This window comes from Balaenoptera borealis (genome assembly GCF_965194805.1).
Source record: "Balaenoptera borealis genome assembly, chromosome: 12".
NCBI classification, from domain to species: Eukaryota; Metazoa; Chordata; class Mammalia; order Artiodactyla; family Balaenopteridae; genus Balaenoptera; species Balaenoptera borealis.
In genome coordinates this window covers 37,670,230-37,689,744 of record NC_138869.1, presented here as the reverse complement: position 1 = coordinate 37,689,744, position 19,515 = coordinate 37,670,230, and the positions used below count along the sequence as shown (strand labels likewise).

At 44.0% G+C, this 19,515-nt stretch overlaps 1 protein-coding gene across 1 annotated transcript; it reads right to left on the bottom strand.

The window, feature by feature from the left end:
* Positions 1 to 361: 361 nt before the first annotated feature.
* LOC309607817 (uncharacterized protein) lies at positions 362 to 19,487 on the bottom strand. Its single transcript, XM_082346813.1, has 6 exons — positions 18,598 to 19,487; positions 18,127 to 18,304; positions 17,553 to 17,672; positions 16,295 to 16,354; positions 4,160 to 11,536; positions 362 to 3,300 (listed from the first exon to the last, which is right to left on the bottom strand). The coding sequence occupies exons 1-5, from the start codon at positions 18,643 to 18,645 to the stop codon at positions 11,523 to 11,525; spliced, it is 420 nt and encodes a 139-aa protein (XP_082202939.1). The 5' UTR covers positions 18,646 to 19,487; the 3' UTR covers positions 362 to 3,300; positions 4,160 to 11,522.
* Between the last annotated feature and the right edge of the window lie 28 nt (positions 19,488 to 19,515).

Sequence of the window (19,515 nt, the reverse complement as noted above, 5' to 3'; positions counted from 1 at the left end):
GGCGGGCGGTCGGGGCACGGCGGCGGCGGCGGGAGGAGCTCGCTCGGCAGCGGCCGCACGGAACCGGACTCCGGGCGGCGGAGGCGGCGCCTCGGAGCTTAAAGCAGCCTTCCACGCGATCCTGCGTCCCACAGACAGACTGACCGACCGCAGGGACCACGTCCCCCCCCCCCACCCCCCGGCCCTCCTGGCCAACTGCCTCCCTCTCTCCCTCACTCTCTCCGGACTCCTCTTTCCCCTGGTGTTCTCAGAGCAAAAAAAAAAAAAAAAAAAAAAATTTTTTTTTTTTAAGTTGCAGAACCAAAGGCTGCTGGAAAGGGGGGGGGGAGGGGAGGGGAGACAGAAAAAACTCAACTTTGCCTTTGCGCATGCGTGCTGAGGCCGACCTATGACAAACTCTGCAGGATTTTAAAGCCGTACCACGAGCTGGGGTGCAGGGGGGTGGGATACACTCCCTGCTCGAGCCCCCTGCTTTTGGCTCCCCATCCCCCAGGCATCTGCTGAAAGAGAGAGGTCCACTCCGCAGCCGCTGCCTGACCGCCGCCCGGCCCTCTGCTCTCCTTCCAAAACCGCCTACCCAATGGAAGCTGAACCCCAACTTCAGCCTGGACCCCTTGGCTCACCTGTCCAAGGCCGCTCGCACTGGTGCTGCACGGGGGGCTGTCGCCATGACACGGAATCTCTAGGAGGACCCCCTTCCCATTCTTACCCTTGGGGGAGGGTCCCTAAGCCCGGGGGCTGGAGAAGCGGGTAGGCGCACACATCCTGCACCGCCCCCAGTGTAGTAGATTTGGGTACTGGGGTGCGCGATTGAGCATCCGGCTGCGACCCAACGCGTCCAGAAGCGACCCGTGATCCTGCCGGGTTGGATCTTGGCTGGTCCCCTCAGGTGAAAAGGCTACGAAGTTCGGCAAAACCAGGTTCCGCAGGGCACTGCAACTTCCAGGCACTTCCAGACACCTGTGGTTTTGGGGACCCCGACTGGGCGGGGTTGGTGGACGTGTGACCCCTACCTCCCGCACGCCAGGGGCGCCACCCACAAACAGTGGTTCACATTGGAGTGCAGTTCTTGTTCTCAGCCCTCCCCATCCTCAACCCAAGGTGGAAGACATACACACACACACACACACACACACACACACACACACACACACACACACACACACAGGATTCAATTTCTGCCATACATCTGGCATGCCCTTGACCTTAAAGCACAAAACCCTTAGCCTGGGTACTTGGGGCAGTGGCTGTTTTGTTCTTTCCATCCCCCACTCCCACCTCTGGCTGACCACCCCAGGGCGATGCTGCCCCACCCTTTGCAAGTCCCTTCCTGACCCTTACTTGTCCCAGCTGCCTGTACCCCTCCAGGGTCCTGGCCTTTGCTGGGCACACCAAAATGGCAGTGTGGGCTTCCCACAAACTGCAAGAGAAGCCCTGGCTTCCTCCGGGGACGATTTCTTTCACCAGGGGCGCATGCAGACTTAAGAAGGGGGAACCCAACTTTATCAAAGATCCCCTTGGGACATCTCCCATTCACCTGAATCCCCTCTCCCTTCACATTCTCTAGGCCTTGACCACATAGTGGCTATTTTCCAATTTCTAATCTAGCCTTAGATCTGCCCATGGGAAGGAGGGTCTAAACAAAGAAGGGTCCCCTCCTGGTGAACTGCCCCTGGGCAGTGTCCCTCCGCAGTTCCCTCCCTCCAGCTCTTTGGCCCAGCGGCTGCAGCCTGGATTCTCCCGGTGGTGGGGAACACACTCTCCTCCTGGGCTGGCACCCCAGCAATGCCCCGCAGCATGGCTTCAGACCCAGTTCACCCACGGAGGCTCTGATAAGTGTCAGGAAGTAAGCTGAATAAGAAGAGTTCCCAAAGGGTGCTGAGCTGAAGCCCCCCACGTGGGGGGCACCTGAGTGCTGGAGGTGGATGCTTATAAGATCCTATTCTGAGAATTTGCTCCAGAAACACTAGCTACCTAACCACAAACCTTAAAAAAAAAAAAAGAAGAAGAAGTTATATTCTGAATTATCTGAATAATTGCCTGCTTCTCTCTAATTGCCTTTGTTAGTGTGTGTAGACATAGCCCCAAGAGTTTTATTTCCTGCTTTGCTGTCTTTCCTCTAGTGGGAACTGGTGCTAGGTTATGGTTGAGTGTAAACTCTGCAGTCTGGAGTTCCAGTCCCAAATCTGCCTCCTTCCAGCTGTGAAACCTTAGACAAGTCATTTAGCCTCTCAGAATCCTCTTAAACACACACATGTGACAACAAAAATATTGATTTTGTTACAATACAAACAAACAAAACCCAGAGAAATATAATGACCTCGCCACACAACAAAGAAAAACAGAAATATGACGACCTACCTGGTAGGAGAGCAGTGAAAATGAAACAGATGACCTTGAAAATCAGGGGTGCAGTGAGAATGAACAGTGATGCTTCTGGAGAACTTAGCAGGGGTCAGGCACGCACTGGGCACTCAATACCTGCTACTCTACAAAAAGCAGCTCTGAAAACAGGTTTTTAAGCTCCTTTGGTGGCAAAGCTGTACCTCCCGTGACAAGATCATTTATAGTCTTAATTTATCCCAGTTGGAGTGAATGTTCATACTCTTCACAGATGAAATAAGAACGGTGTTGGGTTACCGGGCACTTCCCCAGGCCTCACTGGGGCTATCTGCAAACTAAATAATCATAGGCCCCATTTTATCTTTCAAAAAAAATTCCAAAATTTCCAACAAACCAATCTATCCCCAAGGAGTTCGGATAAAGGATTGTGAATTTTATCTGATGAAATTAATATTGGGTGTGCTGAGATTGTACCCCACGAGGCTGCAATAACCTCTGTGACAGTGTTTTTCATGGCTGTAACTCCAGTGCTCAGAACAGTGCCTGGCACTTGGTAAGCGCTCAGTAGTGGTATTTGTTGAATGACCAAATGAATGCATGAATGGATGAAGGAATTCTTTCCAGGGGAGAATGTCAAGGGAAACCAACTGTGAAATCCACTGAGAACCTTCCATCAGGTTCTGCTCTGGAAAGTCGGGCTCAGTTGTAAGAACCAGTCCCACCATGGGTGCTGGTTAATCGGGCTGGGAGCGGAGCAGACAGTTGGAAGGAGGGAAATGGATGCCTCTTCACGTCCACCTTCAAATGTTCTCGTGTAACTTACCTCCAATTTGCGGAACTCCATGGTTTCCCTTTGCAAACCGTGTGTGCGTTTGGGTGTGTGCACACAGATTGAGTCATCTGCAGACACACTGGCAAGGCATCGCCATACTCCACTCATTAAAAATGCTTTTGAGTCTGTGGAACAAATAAATCAATATTTTTGGCTGCTCTCCCAACAGGGTTATTTCACAAAACAGAGTGCAAGATAAGGAATTTATGAACGATCGCATCCCTGTGCCGCCTTTCTCAGTGGGAGAAAGCAGGGCCTGGGTTGTCATTCTGGGAAAATCTACCCCCCCCGCCTTTTATGCCCAGCAAATAATATTTTATGGCCCTAGGTTTATGGTGGTGTTTTAATGATCCGCTGTAGAAAGCGGTTTTCTCTCCGGTCACTAGAATTTGTCAAGAAGGGCTGGAGGCCATAAAAGAGGGAAGGGCCCCAGGGACAAACAGGCTCCATCTTCTGAAATAAACTAATAAAGATTTCCAAGATGTTTACTCCTCCACCTCAGAGTCAAGACCAGCCGGGCTGCCGGCAAGGGGCCCACAGATGGAGCACTAAACAGGACAAAGAGGCCGGAAGGGGGTCAGGGCTTCCTCACCACCGCATGGCCACAGTCAAAGTAATACCATCACATTGTGTTGCCACTGGCCACCGGCCTGAGGGGGGAGGAAGGGACAGAGGCTCCTTTGAGGTTAGAGGACAATTTTGGACACTGGGCAGACTCAAGGAGTCTCTTTGAGAACCTCAGGCTCTCCTAGCACTGGCCTAATCACGGTGCTCTCCTAACTTAGAGCCCTCTTTATTTTTATAGTCAATGGTGCTTTTTTTGTGTGTGTGGGGGGGTGGGGGGGTCTGAATGGATGCTTTGTTTTTTTGAGTTTTAAGGGACATTGAGGTCAAACAGACCTAAGTCTGAATCTCCACTCTGCCTCTTGCTGACCAAGTAACCCTACAGGGGTCACTTTCCCTTCTGAGCCCCAATCTCCTCACCTGTAAAATGGAACATATTAAGGATGTTCCAACAATTGAGATAATGTACAAAAGGCCTCGGTCCAGCCTCTGCCCATGGAGAAGACTGCTGTAGTGATTTCAACATGAGGAATATCTGTCCCTGGGTCTCTGGGGAAAATCCTGAGACAAATGAGTTGCCTGAGGAGGGTAGGGGCGGAGGTGTGGGAAGAGGAGAGAAATATGGCAGGCAATTATACATGATCTGCTGGGTCTGCACGGTAGAATTCAATAAGGATGAGGCTGATAAATGCTGAGATAATAATGAGTAATGAATAATAGTAATGATTGCTGGTAACATTTATTGAGCTCTTATTATGTGCCAGATACCAGCTCCTGTCTGAACTCTTTAAATTCATTGATCTGTTTCATCCTTACTACTTCATGGGGTAGATCCTGTTATTATCTGCACGATATGGAGAAAAAAAAGGTTCAAAGAGGTCACAATTTCTATAAACCCAAGCTGTTCTAGTATTCAAACCCAAGAGTTTGAGCCCTGGTAATCTGACTCTAAATAACAGAGGCTTAACCACCATACTTTACCTATAAATAAAGAGAAAACCACTTTTTTAACGGTATCTCCCTGATTCCCCAAATGTGCCCACACTTTTCCCCTTGGCCTCTCCCACATGAGGCTTACCTTAGTGGAAAGAGTCTTTTCCTGAAAGCTTCTGATTCACTCCACTAAGCCCCAAACACAAAAACCACCAGAATAAGCCACACCAGGAAAGTCTGATTCGAGTCCAGTTCAGTTGGATGGATCTGTCAAAGATTTGTCCTTATTTCACTCACTGCCGTGCCACGAAGCCATTACTTCCCTGCCCTCATTCCACCAGCACCATCAGCAATCAAAGCATCCACACTCAGCAACTCACCTTGAATTCTGACCTTGTCTGGACAATGCCCTCTGAACACCCTGTTCTCTGAAAAGGCCTGGCCTGGTGCTCCTCCTGTGTTATCCCTGACGCGAGAGATGAGGACATGAGGGCTCGCTCTCCCCAGGGCAGCTCAGATCATATCACTCCCCTGCTCAAAGTCTTGCACGGACTCCCTGCTTTACCAGGTAAAGTCTAAACAAGTTGACCTGCCCGGCAGCCACTTCGTAATGCCTCCTTTGCGCTTGCTGTTCCCTGTGCCTGGAAAGCTGTTCCTCCCACCTGGGCACCCTCACTTCATTCAGGTCACCACCTCAATGTATATATCCTAACCTAAGGGAGCTCCTGCTGCCCCCTGCCAGTGGTTCTCTGAATGACTTTCTTCCTCCATCCTGGTCTAAAATGATCTCATTACATCGGCATGCATATTTCTTTGTTTTCTGTCTCCCCTCACTAGAATGTAAGCTCCAGGAGGGCAGGGGTCTCATCTATCTTGTTCAGAGCTGTAGCCTCCAGTGACCAGCCCAGAGGAAACGCTCAGAATGAATGAATGAATGAATGAATGAATGGTCATGCCCATAGCCACATAACTGCTAAGCAAGGGTTTGAACCTTGGTAATCTGACTCTAAATATCAGGAGCTTAACCAGTATACTTTATAGATACTTCACCTACAAATAAAGGCAAAACTATTTTTTAATGTCTCCCTGGTTCCCCAAATGTGCCCCCACTTTTCCCCCTGGTCTCTCCCACACAAGGCTTACCCTTAAGTGGAAGGAGTCTGATAAGAGAAATAGTTTTCTTCTGAAGGAAGATGGTATTCCATTACTCCTCCTTTTGCTGTACTATTTCTTCGGAAAGGCGATTTTTTTCTTAACTGGCGTTTTCTTTTAAAAGGCAGCTGGCATGGTCACTCTTGTTGCCCATTCCATATTGTATGTGGGCCACTGGGCCTCTAGATGCTGGGTTTAGGAGAACATAGGTTAACTATTTGCAGGGGAACCCAAGTCCATTTATTAGTCTCTCCTGAGAGACAGGAGAAAATGTTGGAATTTTATTTTGTCTTATTTATTTACTGGTCACAAATTTCAATATCACGTGCCTAAATCTGTGTATTAGGATTTGCAAATCTGATTTGGTTACACTCGGTAATTACTTTTGTTCCCAAACAACCCATTACCCGGCCAAACTTCTGGGTATGTAAGAAAAGGTTTTCAAATTCTTCAGCTAAGTTCCTTTCTCTGGAAGAAAAATCTAGAAAAGTGTAATATGTTTCCAAAATTTCCGACTTAGGCATGCGATGAAACTGGTTGGCAGAAGAACACAATCTCATTAGAAAGGGGCTGGATAATGCGCAGATTCGGTTCTAAGAAGATTCCAATATAGATCAAATCTATCCTTTCCAGATAAGAAGCAATGAACAAGTTTCCTTTCATGACCACCTGGAAAGCCTACCTGGAGGATGAGTGTTAAAAATGGATTTTGCCTGAAGAAGAAAAGTGCATCCTGGCATCTCAAGACTACATAAGAATATGAACATCTCTTCTTGTTATTTTCAGCTATGTGACACAATTTTTAACTTCAAACCAATGATGGAGAAAATTTTTCAGCAAGAGAGATATATAATGGTAACGTATCTAAATGAAAAGGACAGCATTTCACCATTTAGTCATTTATTTGGAATTCCTGATACGAACCTGTGCACAAAATATCTAGGAAGCTGAGGCACTTTTTTTTTTTAACTTTTCAAGAACGTTCTGACTTACAATAGCAATTGCACATCTTACTGAATTTTAACTGGAGTGACTCTCACAAGATTTTTCTCTTCTGTGCAAATATTCTCGACCTCCTTAAAAAGGACCACAAATAATTCCAAATAGCAGAATTAAATCCCAAGTCCTTTTAATTTTGTATGCACTGGCACTATAATCATCAATGCTCAATTAAGTGACACTGTTATGACTTCCCAAATCTGTCTCAATAAATCAGATAATTTTGGATAAAAGCTTCTTTTCTCCACTTAGTTTAATCCTTAATTCAGTGATCTATAAGTGTCCATTAAGGTCAAGTGACAATTCATTGACTTTGAAAAACATGAGAAACACTCCTAGGGCAAAAGATCCTGATGTCTCTGAATGTATTTAAAGTAAGTGGTTTTGACTTAAGCAAAGATTTCTACTTAACCCAGAAGAAAAGCAGTTACTCCTTAGAAATAGTACAGAATTCAGGAAAGTGAAATGAATAATGGCAAAGGATTAAATTTACCTATTCCAGCCCGTACATATATCTACCGAGTATATACAGGAACATGATGGCTCCACTCATGTGTCATTTGTGGACAACCCTCCTTTCCTCAACCCAGGAGCATGATACTCTCAGTCATGCAGACATGTCATAACAGAGATTAGGGAGTACGTAAGCACCATGCCTCCCTCATTCTGCATGCTCAATTCAAGGATGTTTGAAAAATACCTCTTTCTATTTGAAAACGGAATTCAATCCATGTGATGGCATCATCTATTTCAAAATTCAACAACAGGAAATAAAAACAAGTCATAAATTTAGAGTGTCAGTTTGTTGGGACTGAATTATAGCTACAGAAAATAAATCAAAGATCAGCTTAACACATATGGAAAGTAGTAGCCGTGGACATGGCTGACAGGCCATTCATTCATTCATTCATTCTTTGCTCATTCAGCCAATATTTATGGCTCATCTACTGTAGATCATCAAATATTCATTTAACAAGCTTTATGATGCATTCATTCATTCATACATTTATCACATTAGTATTGTATGTGCCAGGTCATGTTATCATGTTGGTTTGTTCATTTTAGTCAACAGGTAATTACTGAGCACTTATACTAGGCACTAGACCAGAACGGGCTCTAGAATAAAATCTCAAACGTATGGCTGAGAGGGAAGCCCCCCAGATGTGTTTGTTAACATATCCTGGTTGTTACTGCTGCTTGGGTGAGGGCACTGGGTCTGTGACCTCTTAAGGACCAAGTTCAACATTGGGGATCCCTCCTCGTGCTGGCTGGCCACGCTACAAGTCCCAAGGGGGTCCAGCAAGAGAGAGGGGTTTACTCTGACCCAATGGGTCACCATCAGAAGACAAACCCTCTACATCCATGTCATTGCCAGAGCTCCCAAGCACTGAAGTCTTACAGGAGGCTCAGAGAACAGATGCACACTGTCCTCTGTCGAATGAGACTGGTTGGAGGCTGGGAGAACTTGTAAACAGTCTCTTTTCTACAATCGTGACTACCTACCGCACAGAAAATAGAATTTCCCCCCACTTCTGTCTTAAAACACTCACTCAGGTCTGTGCTAAGCATTTTATGTCCATAATATGAAGCCTGACCTGAAGGCTGTTATTATCCTGATGTTACAGACGGGGAACCTAAGTTTGGAGCAGTGAAGCAACTTGCCCCAGCGCACACAGCCAGGCTAAAGATGAATCCTGCAGATCAAGAGCCCTGGTTGGCTATAAATGTGGTTTCTGGGTAAGGGGTTGGGAAGCATCCCAAGACATAAGGAGTGTTGAAAATGAAGGCAATATAGAAGTAAGCAGAACCCAGAAATGGAGAACAAAAATGGGACACTGGCCTTCTGACCTTGTTGAAGCCCTTGGATCCAGCCGTGCCTGAGGGCCACCTTAACCTCCTTACCTTTCTTTTGCAAAATCAGTTTGAACTGGGCTTTAGCACTTGCAGTTCAAAGAGTTCTGACAATACAACCGTGTTTGGTTGTCTTAGGGAAATTAATATTTAAGTTAAAAAGGTAAATTCAGGTTTAGGGTTAAATGGCAGATACCTGTTCCCTGCTGGGGTTTGGACCAGCCCCCTCGAAACTAAAGGAGATTTGATCTGAGACCATCCTCAGGTTCTCTTGAGACAGAATATCTTGTCAGACCAGGAAGAAGCCATGGGGGGGTTGAGCACTAATGTATGAATGGTGTGGAGGGGGAGGAGAATCCATATGTGAGTCAGGAGAGGGTCTCGGGAGCACTTTGAGGATAAGCAGTGAGGTCCAGGCCAGGAAAAGAGTGTGTGAGGGTTTCTTCTCAGAGACGAAATACTCTGAGGCTGAGTGATGGATGGTGCGGCCTGTGACCTATGCCAACATCTACAGGACATCTGCCTTTGACATATTTGGGGACTATCAGCGAGGAAGTCAACAATTGTCTTTTAAAAGTAGACTCTCGGGAACTCCCCGGCGGTCCAATGGTTAGGACTCCACACTTTCACTGCCGAGGGCGAGGGTTCAGCCCCTGGTCGGGGGAACTAAGATCCCACAAGCCATGCAGTGCAACCAAAACAAAACGAACAAACAGCAAAAAAAGTAGACTCTTGATTTCTGTGGTCTCTCTGATGCCATTTCATTTGGAAACATAAATGGTTTAAATAAATTAAATTCATTACTTTGAGCCTTAAAATCCAAATACTCAGGGGAGAGAAAGAAGGGACTTAGATTCCCTATGCCCATTAGGAATAAAATTTGAAGTAACTAATTTCTCCATGTGGATTCATCAATTTGCTCCACAAAAATACTTCTTGCAAGTCTCCTGCGTGCCTGGCACTTTCCTACAGGCAGGGCTACAGAGATGGGCAAAAATTAGATAAGGTTCTTGCCCATATGGTACTTAACGTATCTTCCCTGCCTAAGAGATCCTCCTTTTCCATGGTAGTGAATATATTCATTCAGTCATTCATTTAATGTTTTTTTATTTATACCAACTTGTATAAATATACATATTAAGTACGACAAAGTAAAAGCTCAGCCAGCAGGATGTTCTAGGAAAGAGCTATTCTTTGAGGATAAATTAATTGTTTAGCAAACTGGGAATGTAAAAAAATTAACATGTTAAACTCCTGCTATACCTTTTTTGTTATCTTTGTTAAAAATGGAAAATTTACTGAGTTTCTTCCTCGGTAAATACAGTCTGGTAAACCTGGATGACACAGCCTTCAGTGACTCAGGCATGACGGTACAGGGGTGAGAGCTACACACGCCCAGTACAGTGGTCACGGACCACATGCGGCTGTTGAGCACTTGAAATGTGGCTCATCCAAATTCAGATGGGCTGTAAGTGCAAAATATAAACTGAATGTCAAAGCCTCAGCATGAAAATAGAAAAAGCTTATAAGATATCTCATTAAGAACTTCTAAATTGACTATGTTGAAATGATAATATTTTGGATATACTGCATTAAAGAAAATATATCATTGAAATTAATTTCTCCTGCTTCTTTTTAACTTTTTAAAAAATATAGCTGCTAGCGGATTTAAAATTGCATACATGGCTTGCATTATTTTCTGTTGGATGACTCTGGGTTAGAACAGGGCTCTGGAGTCAGAGTAAGGATTGAAATCTGGTGCCTCTATTTAATAACTGTAGGGACGGATAGCTTAGCCTCACTAAACCTCGGTTTCCCCCTCTGTACGACAGTTACTAACAGTACCTACCTCACTGGGCTGTTGTGACAATTCAATGAGAAAATGTATTCACAGTGTTTAGCACAATGCTTGGCATGTAGTTCCTTCTCAGTGAATGTCAGCTGTTCAGAGCTACTCTGCAGTTATCGTCTCCGGAAAGTCAGGAGATTGGGCTAGATCAGCACTGACAAAAAAATATACTATAGGAATTGGCATAAATCCCTGACACCGAGTTGTTTCCTTTTAATTTGCCATTTTCCTAAATCTAAAGTGCTCACAAAATGAGGGTAGTGTTACTGGACAGCCATGATGAGCCAGGTTCTGGTTCAACACAAGCTCTGATGAGTTAGGTTTTGCTTAAACGAGGACTAGTACTCATTATAATTCTTCGTGGCATTGGAGAATACAGGCAGTTATGGTCACACACACTATTAACATAGGTAATGGTTCCTGGGAGCCTACCATGTGCTAGACATTGTGTTAAGCATTTTACTTAAAGGTCATGCTCCCAACAGCCTTAAAGCACAGGGAGGTTGAGAGATTTGCTTAGGGTCACCCAGCCAGGAAGTGGCAGAGACAGGACTCAACCTGTCTGTTTGACCCCAGAAGTCAATCTAAGTATTACTGAAGCAGAAATAGTCTGGGTAATTCCTTGTGGTCATGAAACTATGGTGCTTTCCTCAGAGCTCCACGGACTGTTTAGCTAGAGGAGAAAGCTTGGTTTACCACAGGAGTTCCAGATTGTTGCACCAACAAAACAGAATCAGAGATCTCATAATAATGAAAAGCTCTGTTTTCAAAAGGTGTCCTTTCTTTAGTTATAAGGAAGCAGAGGACACCCGTCTGTAATAACGACCCCATTAAATGCAGCCCTTCCCATTTATGGCTCTAAAATATTACCAGGCAGAAACGGAACAGTGGTAGAACTTTCTCTCTTGAGAATTTTCCAGGACCTTACAAACATGACCCCATTAATCCACTCAATACCCGGATGAGATAGGTAGTTGGTTGTTATTATTCTTCTCACTTTCAAGATAGAAAACCTGAAGCCAAGAGAGATTAAGCAATTAGTTGAAGGTCAAATGGTGAGCTAGAGACAGACCTGGAAATGAAACAATTATCTTCTGAAATTCCAATCAAATGCACAAACTGATTGGCTAGTTACCACCATGTGCTAATATTCAGTTAGATGCCCTCAGCACAAAATGACTGGCTTTTACAGGAGATTTCTGCAGCTGTATTTGCCTGAATCTGTATGGATTGGTTTAATACCAATGTCCAAACTGACATCAGATTTTTTCAAAATATTGGCTGAAGGAAAATACAGTTCCTTGCTCCAAATGTGGTATCCATTTTACCTAGCTCGGTTACGTTTAATCATACCTACAAGTGCTGTTTCTGGAGGATAAAGGGAGGATTGTTCTACAAAGCCCTCCCACTTGTGTTTTGTTTTCTTCAGAGATAAGCTGTAGCACATAAAAAGGTTTAGGGGGCATCTTGCAATTTACTCTTACGTTGAGACTGAAAAAAGATGAACATAAACTATCTTGGACTTGTACAAAATCTGGAATCCAATTTGCCCGTATTATCATTCTTCAGTCAAATGCCTTTTACCCTTTTCAGCTGGAGACTTTTGACAGTAGGTGACGCTGTATGAAGCAAAGTCATAGGTTAGGAAAAGACAAGACTTCCAGGTGAACCAGGAGGAAGCCATGCTTTTCGGAACAGCTGCAAGGACACATGCACAGAAAATTGGTCTCCTGAAGAAAGCGCTGCCAATGACCCCTCTTGACCAATTTTGCAAAAGGCCCTGCCCTCCAAATACCTGGAGCAAATTTTTATTTCTTTCTGCCTACTTGAGTCTTAGGTAATTTAAAATCAACTACTCTGTTATCAATTTCGACTGGTTTGGGGCAACATGATATATCAATGAAACCGTTGTTGTCAGAAGGAAAATAGGGCCATTTCATTAGCTTGGTAGAAGGGCATCTACACATTTAAAAATGGCCCCATGCCATGCTCTGAACTTGTTCTTTAAGAATTCAATGTGATCACTTTTCAATTTGTTGAATTTCAGTTTCTTTGGCCAGCCAAATAAGACTCTTGGAGAAATTCTTCTCCCACGACTTTATAGTTTCTGGAAGGTCAGGAGATTTGGGACTGGTCATCTTAAGAAATTCCAATTCTGTCCCCTATCACTGCTCAACCTGCTCAACTTTTGCTCACCCCCCTTGGTCCTGTGCTGATGTGGACAGCTCCTTCTAGAAACACAAATTCAACCTAAGCCTACTGCAGGAATGCTAGCCTGCTAATGCACAGACACTGCACGGGAAGAAATAATAGTAACAATAAAGCTTATCCAGTTTCTTCTTTCTTCAAATAATCAAACACTTTGAGGGAATCCAAAGGCAAGACATTTTTTTCCCTGCAACCCATTTTAACTTCCTTTCTCATAAACTGAAAACATGATGCTCAGAAAGCAAAGAATCTTCAACTACAGTTTGGGGTCTAAGTCTGACATCTTGCAAAGGACTATCTTGAGCATTTTCAATTGGAGTTATGGTGTCAATATTTCTAAAAGTCCTAGTATGTTGCTGTCTTGGGATATTTCCATGCAACCCATTAAGCTACCTTGTTTGAAGGATGTTGAACAGCCTGGCATCATTTCCAAACGACCATGCTAAACTGAGAAAGGCACTACATTACCAAAGGAACACTGAAAACCAAGGCCATGGATTGCAGCCAGAGGTGAAGGTACTGATCGCTAACCAACCCATGGCTAATCCTGAACCCTTAATTCTTCTTCCAGATGCATGCAGCATTTGAGGAGGAAAAAGGAAATGGTCCTGCCAGTGCAAAGGCTTCCGGTGGTGTTCTGCCACACCAGTATCAGTCCTTTTTCTGTTTTCTAACCAGGCACCCATTTCTTATCATACAGGTTGGGCAGCTCTTTCCTGCATTTGAAAACCCTGGTGTCTTATTGTCTAAAACGCTTGATTTTGACTTGAGTTCACGTGTTTTGTGGAAATACAAGTGGTAATTACACGATTACCTGCCATTGGCAACAGTCACCGGGGAAATTTACAGCCCCCAACATCCAGATCTGGTAACTGGTTATTAAACGTGGTTGATGAAAACACTGACATGGCAAATGGGATCTGAGCAAGGACTGGCTCTGCAGCAATTCTTGTGAGACAATGGCTGGAAGTCCACAAGAGACCATCAATTTTATTTCATTAAACATTCTATTATTTATGGCAATATTACTACTAATAATAGTTATCATTTCCATTTTTTGAGAATCTGTCACGTGGCTGGCATTGTGTTAAGTGCCTATTTGATCCTTATTAAAAAAAAAAAAAAAAACCCTTCTGGGAATGTATTATAATTTTAGGATTAGAAGACAGACACAGAGAGGCTAAGTAACCAGCCCAGGGTCACTTTTTGGGCTGTGATGGAGTCAGGATTTTAACCTTTCCAGAACCTGCAAACTCAAATACCTTCAGGGGGTCAGGCAGGTAACACTCTGGGGTAAAGTGGGCCAGGTGTAGCTTTATAGAGAGAAATGAGGACAATGGAGAAGTGGCAAGTACATCTAACATTTCCCCAAGTTCCCAGACTCCAAGCCTATCACTACTGCCCTGGGGGGAAAAATCCCTAAGACACGGTACTGGCCAGACAAGAAGTATCCGAAGCCTAAATTCATTCCACGGGCCCTAGTTTTCCAGCCTTTGTCATCTGAAGCTGGATTCATGCTTAATGACATTAAATCTTTGTAGGATAAACTTTTTCAATGAGATACACAGACGGAAAAGTGCACAGATTATGCGTATGTCACTTGATGAATTTTCATAAACTGAACATAACCATGTAACCAACTTCCAGGCCAAGAATCAGAATATCACCAGCATCCCAGTGACCTTTTCTTGTGCCCTTACTGGTTACAAACCCTCTGAAGGTGAGCCATTGTCCTGAATTCTAACCCCATAGAGGAAACTGGTCTGTTTCTGAGGTTTACATAAATGGACTCGCACAGTTGGTTCTCTTGTGTCCACGTGCTTTCACCTAATGCTACGTGACATTCATCCATGTCGTGGCAAATGGCAATAACTCCTTCTCAACAGCTTTTACTCTAAAGTCTATTGCTTGATGTATTTGCCTGAATACATTATAGCTGAGCCTCTAACGAGGAAGACTTCCTTCTCTGGAAACAGGTTCTAAAAATTGAAACAAGTCACTCTAGGACTTTGTTAGAACTATGGAGAGAGTTCTGTTGTTAAAATATTTTTTCTAAACATTTTCTCATTTATTGTCTCATTTTATCTTCTCACATACCACGCCAGGTAGTTAAGAGACATATTATTCCCATTGGTTAAGATTCAGAAACGGAGGGTACATGCAATTATATGACTGCATGCTACCATAGAGCAAGTGTGGCAAAATAGTTATAAAACAGAGATTTCAGTTCTGTCTTCATTGCCAATCTAATGTTTCCACCTGAACATACATCCTGTTGCTCCTTTCCGGGTCAAGGTTCTATTCACAGGTAAAATAAATCCGTCTCCAATGATGTTTTGCTGTGAGTATGTCATACTGCTGTGTGCCTTTGATGTTTCCCTTCTCAGCATCCATTTCCCTTTCTTATTTGAGAGTCCATTCTTTCCCCTTTCTCGATCCACAAGATTGAGGTGGGCTCCATCCCTAGTGGGGAACAGCACACGACTCCTCCCTTAGGGGTCTAGGGTCTCACCTGAAACCTGGCGACTGTTCAAGAATGGATTACCATGAAGGAAGCAAAACTGAGAAAAGGACAGTGAGAAGTCATTTGAGCCCCTGGGACAAGCCACTCTTGAAACCCACTACCTCTGAACTGTTCACTGCATGAAGCCATATATATGTATGTGTATGTATGTATTTGTTCTTGCTCAAATTGTCTTGTGTTATGTTTTTGTTCTTTTCTTCTTTGCTGGGGGAGGGGGATACTTACAAAAGAAAAAAATTCTAACAGTTATGCTTATATAAATAAATACTCATATTTCACCTCTCAAATTCAAACAGCCATAACGTCCTTATCCAGTGAGTTGCAGTTATGCAGACATGGAGATTTTGTCTTGAATTTATGCAGAGTTTCTCTCCTGAGTCCTGTCTAAGTGAAGTCACAGTGTTGGCACAGACAACATCTGTTTTTAACCCATAGAAATGCTGGCTTTGCCCTGCACTTGGGAAAGGGTCTGTTCTGCCCAGAATGATCACTTCTGCCATAGATGCTGAAGTAATCCAACAGGGGGAGGCAAGGCTAGAGGTGGCAAAGGTATTTTCAAATAGAAGAGAAAACTGACTGGTCCAAACAACGGACCAAATCAATGAACTGTTGATTTAGACAATTTTGATCCAAAAGACTTTGGGAACTTCTCTAGCCAGTATGGTGTCCTCTACACTTCCAGCAGAATGTTCTGAAACAGAGATCTGATCATTTATCTCTGCACTTTAAAAATCTATCATAAAGTGGGAGGAAGAAGTAAGCAGAGTGGAGCAACCTGACAAACACTACCTCAGCCAGGTGATCAATCAAGGTCAACATCAAACAGCCAAAAACCATATTGATAGTATGCACCCTTGATATGATGTGATGAAAGTAGCACCTTACCTCTGTGGTCTTCTGTCCATAACCCATATTCCCAGTCTAACCATGAGAAAAAGATCAGACACATCCTAGCGGAGGGGCAACCTACAATATACCCGATCCGTACTCCTCATAATTGTCAAGATCATCAAAAACAAAGAGAGTATGAGAAACTCACAGTCAAGTGGAGCCGACAGGGACATGAAAACCAAACGTAATGTGGATTCTGGATGAGCTCCTGGAACAGAGAAAGGACATTACGTTAAAACTAAAGAAATCTAAATGAACAATAAGCTTTAGTTAATAACAACGTATTCATGTTTGTTCCATTAGTGACAATATACCATATGAATGTAAGATCTTAATAACAGAGGAAACTGTATCTGTGTGGGAAGGAAGGTTATATGGGAACTCTCTGTACTATCTGCTCAGTTTTTCTGTAAATCTAAGAATGTTCTAAAAATAAAGCCTATTAAAAATAAAGTTTATTTGAAAATCCATCTCTAGATTTTTGTTGCTGCAGGAGGGTTTCCTAAAATTCAGAGATCAAAGTGGGCCCTTAAAATGATTACAGGGGGTCCACAGGCACAGTCTGAAATATCCCTGAGCCACAGAGTTAAACATTCCTTCACTGACCGTTTTCAATCCTTCTGATTCAGTAACAAAGAAAAACTCTCTGTTCAGCCCCACAACACATTTCTAACCTTTGCCAGTTTCCCTTTTCAACAGAGAAAGAGAAAGCTTCAGACTCAGAACTTTGTTTTCAATACTTACTTTTATTGTTCTTATTTTCATTATTTTTTGGTTCTTATATTTGGTGATGGCTATGTATGGAAAATTATCCTACTTACTCATCTATGATGGTGGCATTTTTTTTTCTTAAAGTATATTTATTTAAATAAAACAGTAAGCCTATTTAATTTTATAAGGTACTTAACTCAGACTACATATTGTCTTAAGACATAGTAAGAATCAGGCAAGCAGTATGCAAATAGCTGGAGTTGAGAACCAAAGGCCAGCAGGATTAGGCCTACACCCCTTAGGCTGGAGCTCAGGGCCCTCTCCCACCTGAGGACACCTGTCCAGTCTCCTGTCACCAGATGCTCCACCTTGCAAACCCAAGGATGCCTAGAAAATCAGATGCTGATGCCCGGACAATGAGGGCTTAGAAGAAACAAGAGAGGCCCATGGCTAGCAGGTTAAAATCCAACATGCTAAGCTTTGTCTCAGCTCTCCTTTCACACGTGGCTGGACTTCCTTTGGGCCCCACTGCCATTCTCTCATCACATGGGCCAACAGTGGCACTGATGAAGCTACCAATTCCTTCAAGCCTCTGTGAGCTGGATAGGCGTGGTGGAGACCAAACTTGCAATATGGAAGCACTGCTGGGTGGGCACCAGTAGGATCTGAATTTCAGCCCCATATGCCCCACCCACCTGACCTGCGGCCTGAAGCAGAGGGCTTGCTGAGCGCCGGGTGAGAAGCCAGGCTCCACCACGTACCATCTGGGGGGCGCTGGGTGAGGTGTGCGAGCTCTCTGGCCTCTTCCTCCTTGTCTGTAAAGTGAGGATAATAATAATACCATAATACATGAGGACAACACCTACCTCATGGGATTACTGTCAGGATAAGTGAATTCATGTAAGTACAGCATTTAGCACAACGCCCCACCAAGTAAGTGCGCTCTATAAACGTGCACCGTTTCTGGTCATCTCTGTGGGCCTCCATTCCCCTCGCTGTGAAATGTGTATCATGACAGTACCTACCTCATGCGACTGTCGTCAGGAATAAAGGAGTGGTGCACATGGGTCCCTGGTGCCATGGTCTGGCTCCTAGCAAACAGTCCATAATGTTCAATTATTCTTATCTGTGTTTACTTATTATTAGTGTGATTATTCTTATGAATTAGTGATGCCAAGAATTAGAATGTCTCTCCCATCTTTTGTAACAGCAGTTCACAGACACAAGAAGCAGTCAAGGTGGATGTTTAAGGTCAAACATTAGGCTTACCTATATGCTTCAGTGGAACTAAAGGTATGGGTGGACCTGCAGTTGAGCGCAGCAGTTCGTGAGCTGGTACTTTTCCTTCCAAAAGGACTGCTTCTGTGCATATAGGAGCAGAGGCTCCATCTGGTCGGCTGGGTTCATATAACCAGGCTTGAATGCAAGCTGGCTGCTCCAGGAAGTTCTATGAGGTAAGAAATTCTTGTCCAACAAAAGTTCTTTTTCCATAAAAAGGTACATAATGAAAAGGGCAAATGACTTTGCAGGTTGCCCCAAAATGTGTCTGACTGTGAGAGAATTTCACACCCAGTGGCCCTGAGTCCATAAAGTATAGAAATGAAATGATGTTTCTTCTGTGTCATCAAGGGCCAACTGGGAGGACAGTCTGTCTCATCCTCTCCTCCCCAGAGAGTCTTCAGGGACACATATTCCTGTTTCGGAAGTTCTAGGGACAGCCTTGGATTGCAATGAACTTACCGTGTACGCTTGGATCAGCTGCTTCCGACTGGGCCTCAGTTTCCCCATCTGTAAAATGAAGATATCAGGTTACATGACATATACCTTCTAGCAATATAAATCAATTACTGTTTAACTGCAATAATGGTAAGAATTGATAATTTGTTTCCTGGAATATAATTCAAACTTTTAACAAAACCAGGAGCTGATTCTCCACTGTGATCCACAGGTGAGCTGCAAAGGCTGGTGAGCCCTTGCATGGACAATTCTGTCTGTGTATTTTTCTGGATGATTTTGTGCATGTATCCAAGTGATGGCAGGGCTATTGTTTTAGCCTGCTCAGCTTTCAGTGTCTTTCTTCTAGACTAGAGCCCATTTTTTTTTTCTTTTGGAAACTACATCTCCCACATCCAGTAAGGCTGGATGTATGATCCAAAAAGGACCAGTAAGAGTCCCTCTAGAGGGCTGTTATGGATGCTGGGAGAGAGGGGTGTCTCTCCTCTAAAATCCAAGAATACTCAAAGCTGTTGGGAGTCATCTTTGCCACCAAGTGGAGAGAAGCAGCAGGACTGATGTCAACCTCATGGAACGTGCAGAAGAAACAGGGCGGAAAAGAGGAAGGGAGGGAGAGAGGGGAGGAAAGGGAAGTGAGAAAAGGTGGGAAGGAGGAAGAGAGGGAGGGATAAAGAGAGATCGAGAACAAGGCTGGAATTGAGAGAGAGAGAAAGACAAAAAGGGAAGGGAAAGAGGGAGGGAAGGAGGAAGGGAGATGCCACCAATGGCTTAATTTCTTAATACAGCATGAGCCCTTAGATCCAGCTATGCATAGAGGGAAATTTACACCTTGGCTCTTCCAGTAAAGTGAGTCCATAACTTCCCTTTTTCCTTCTTTTGTCTTCAAGTCCATAGCTTCTTCAAATGGGGATCCATGACCCAAAC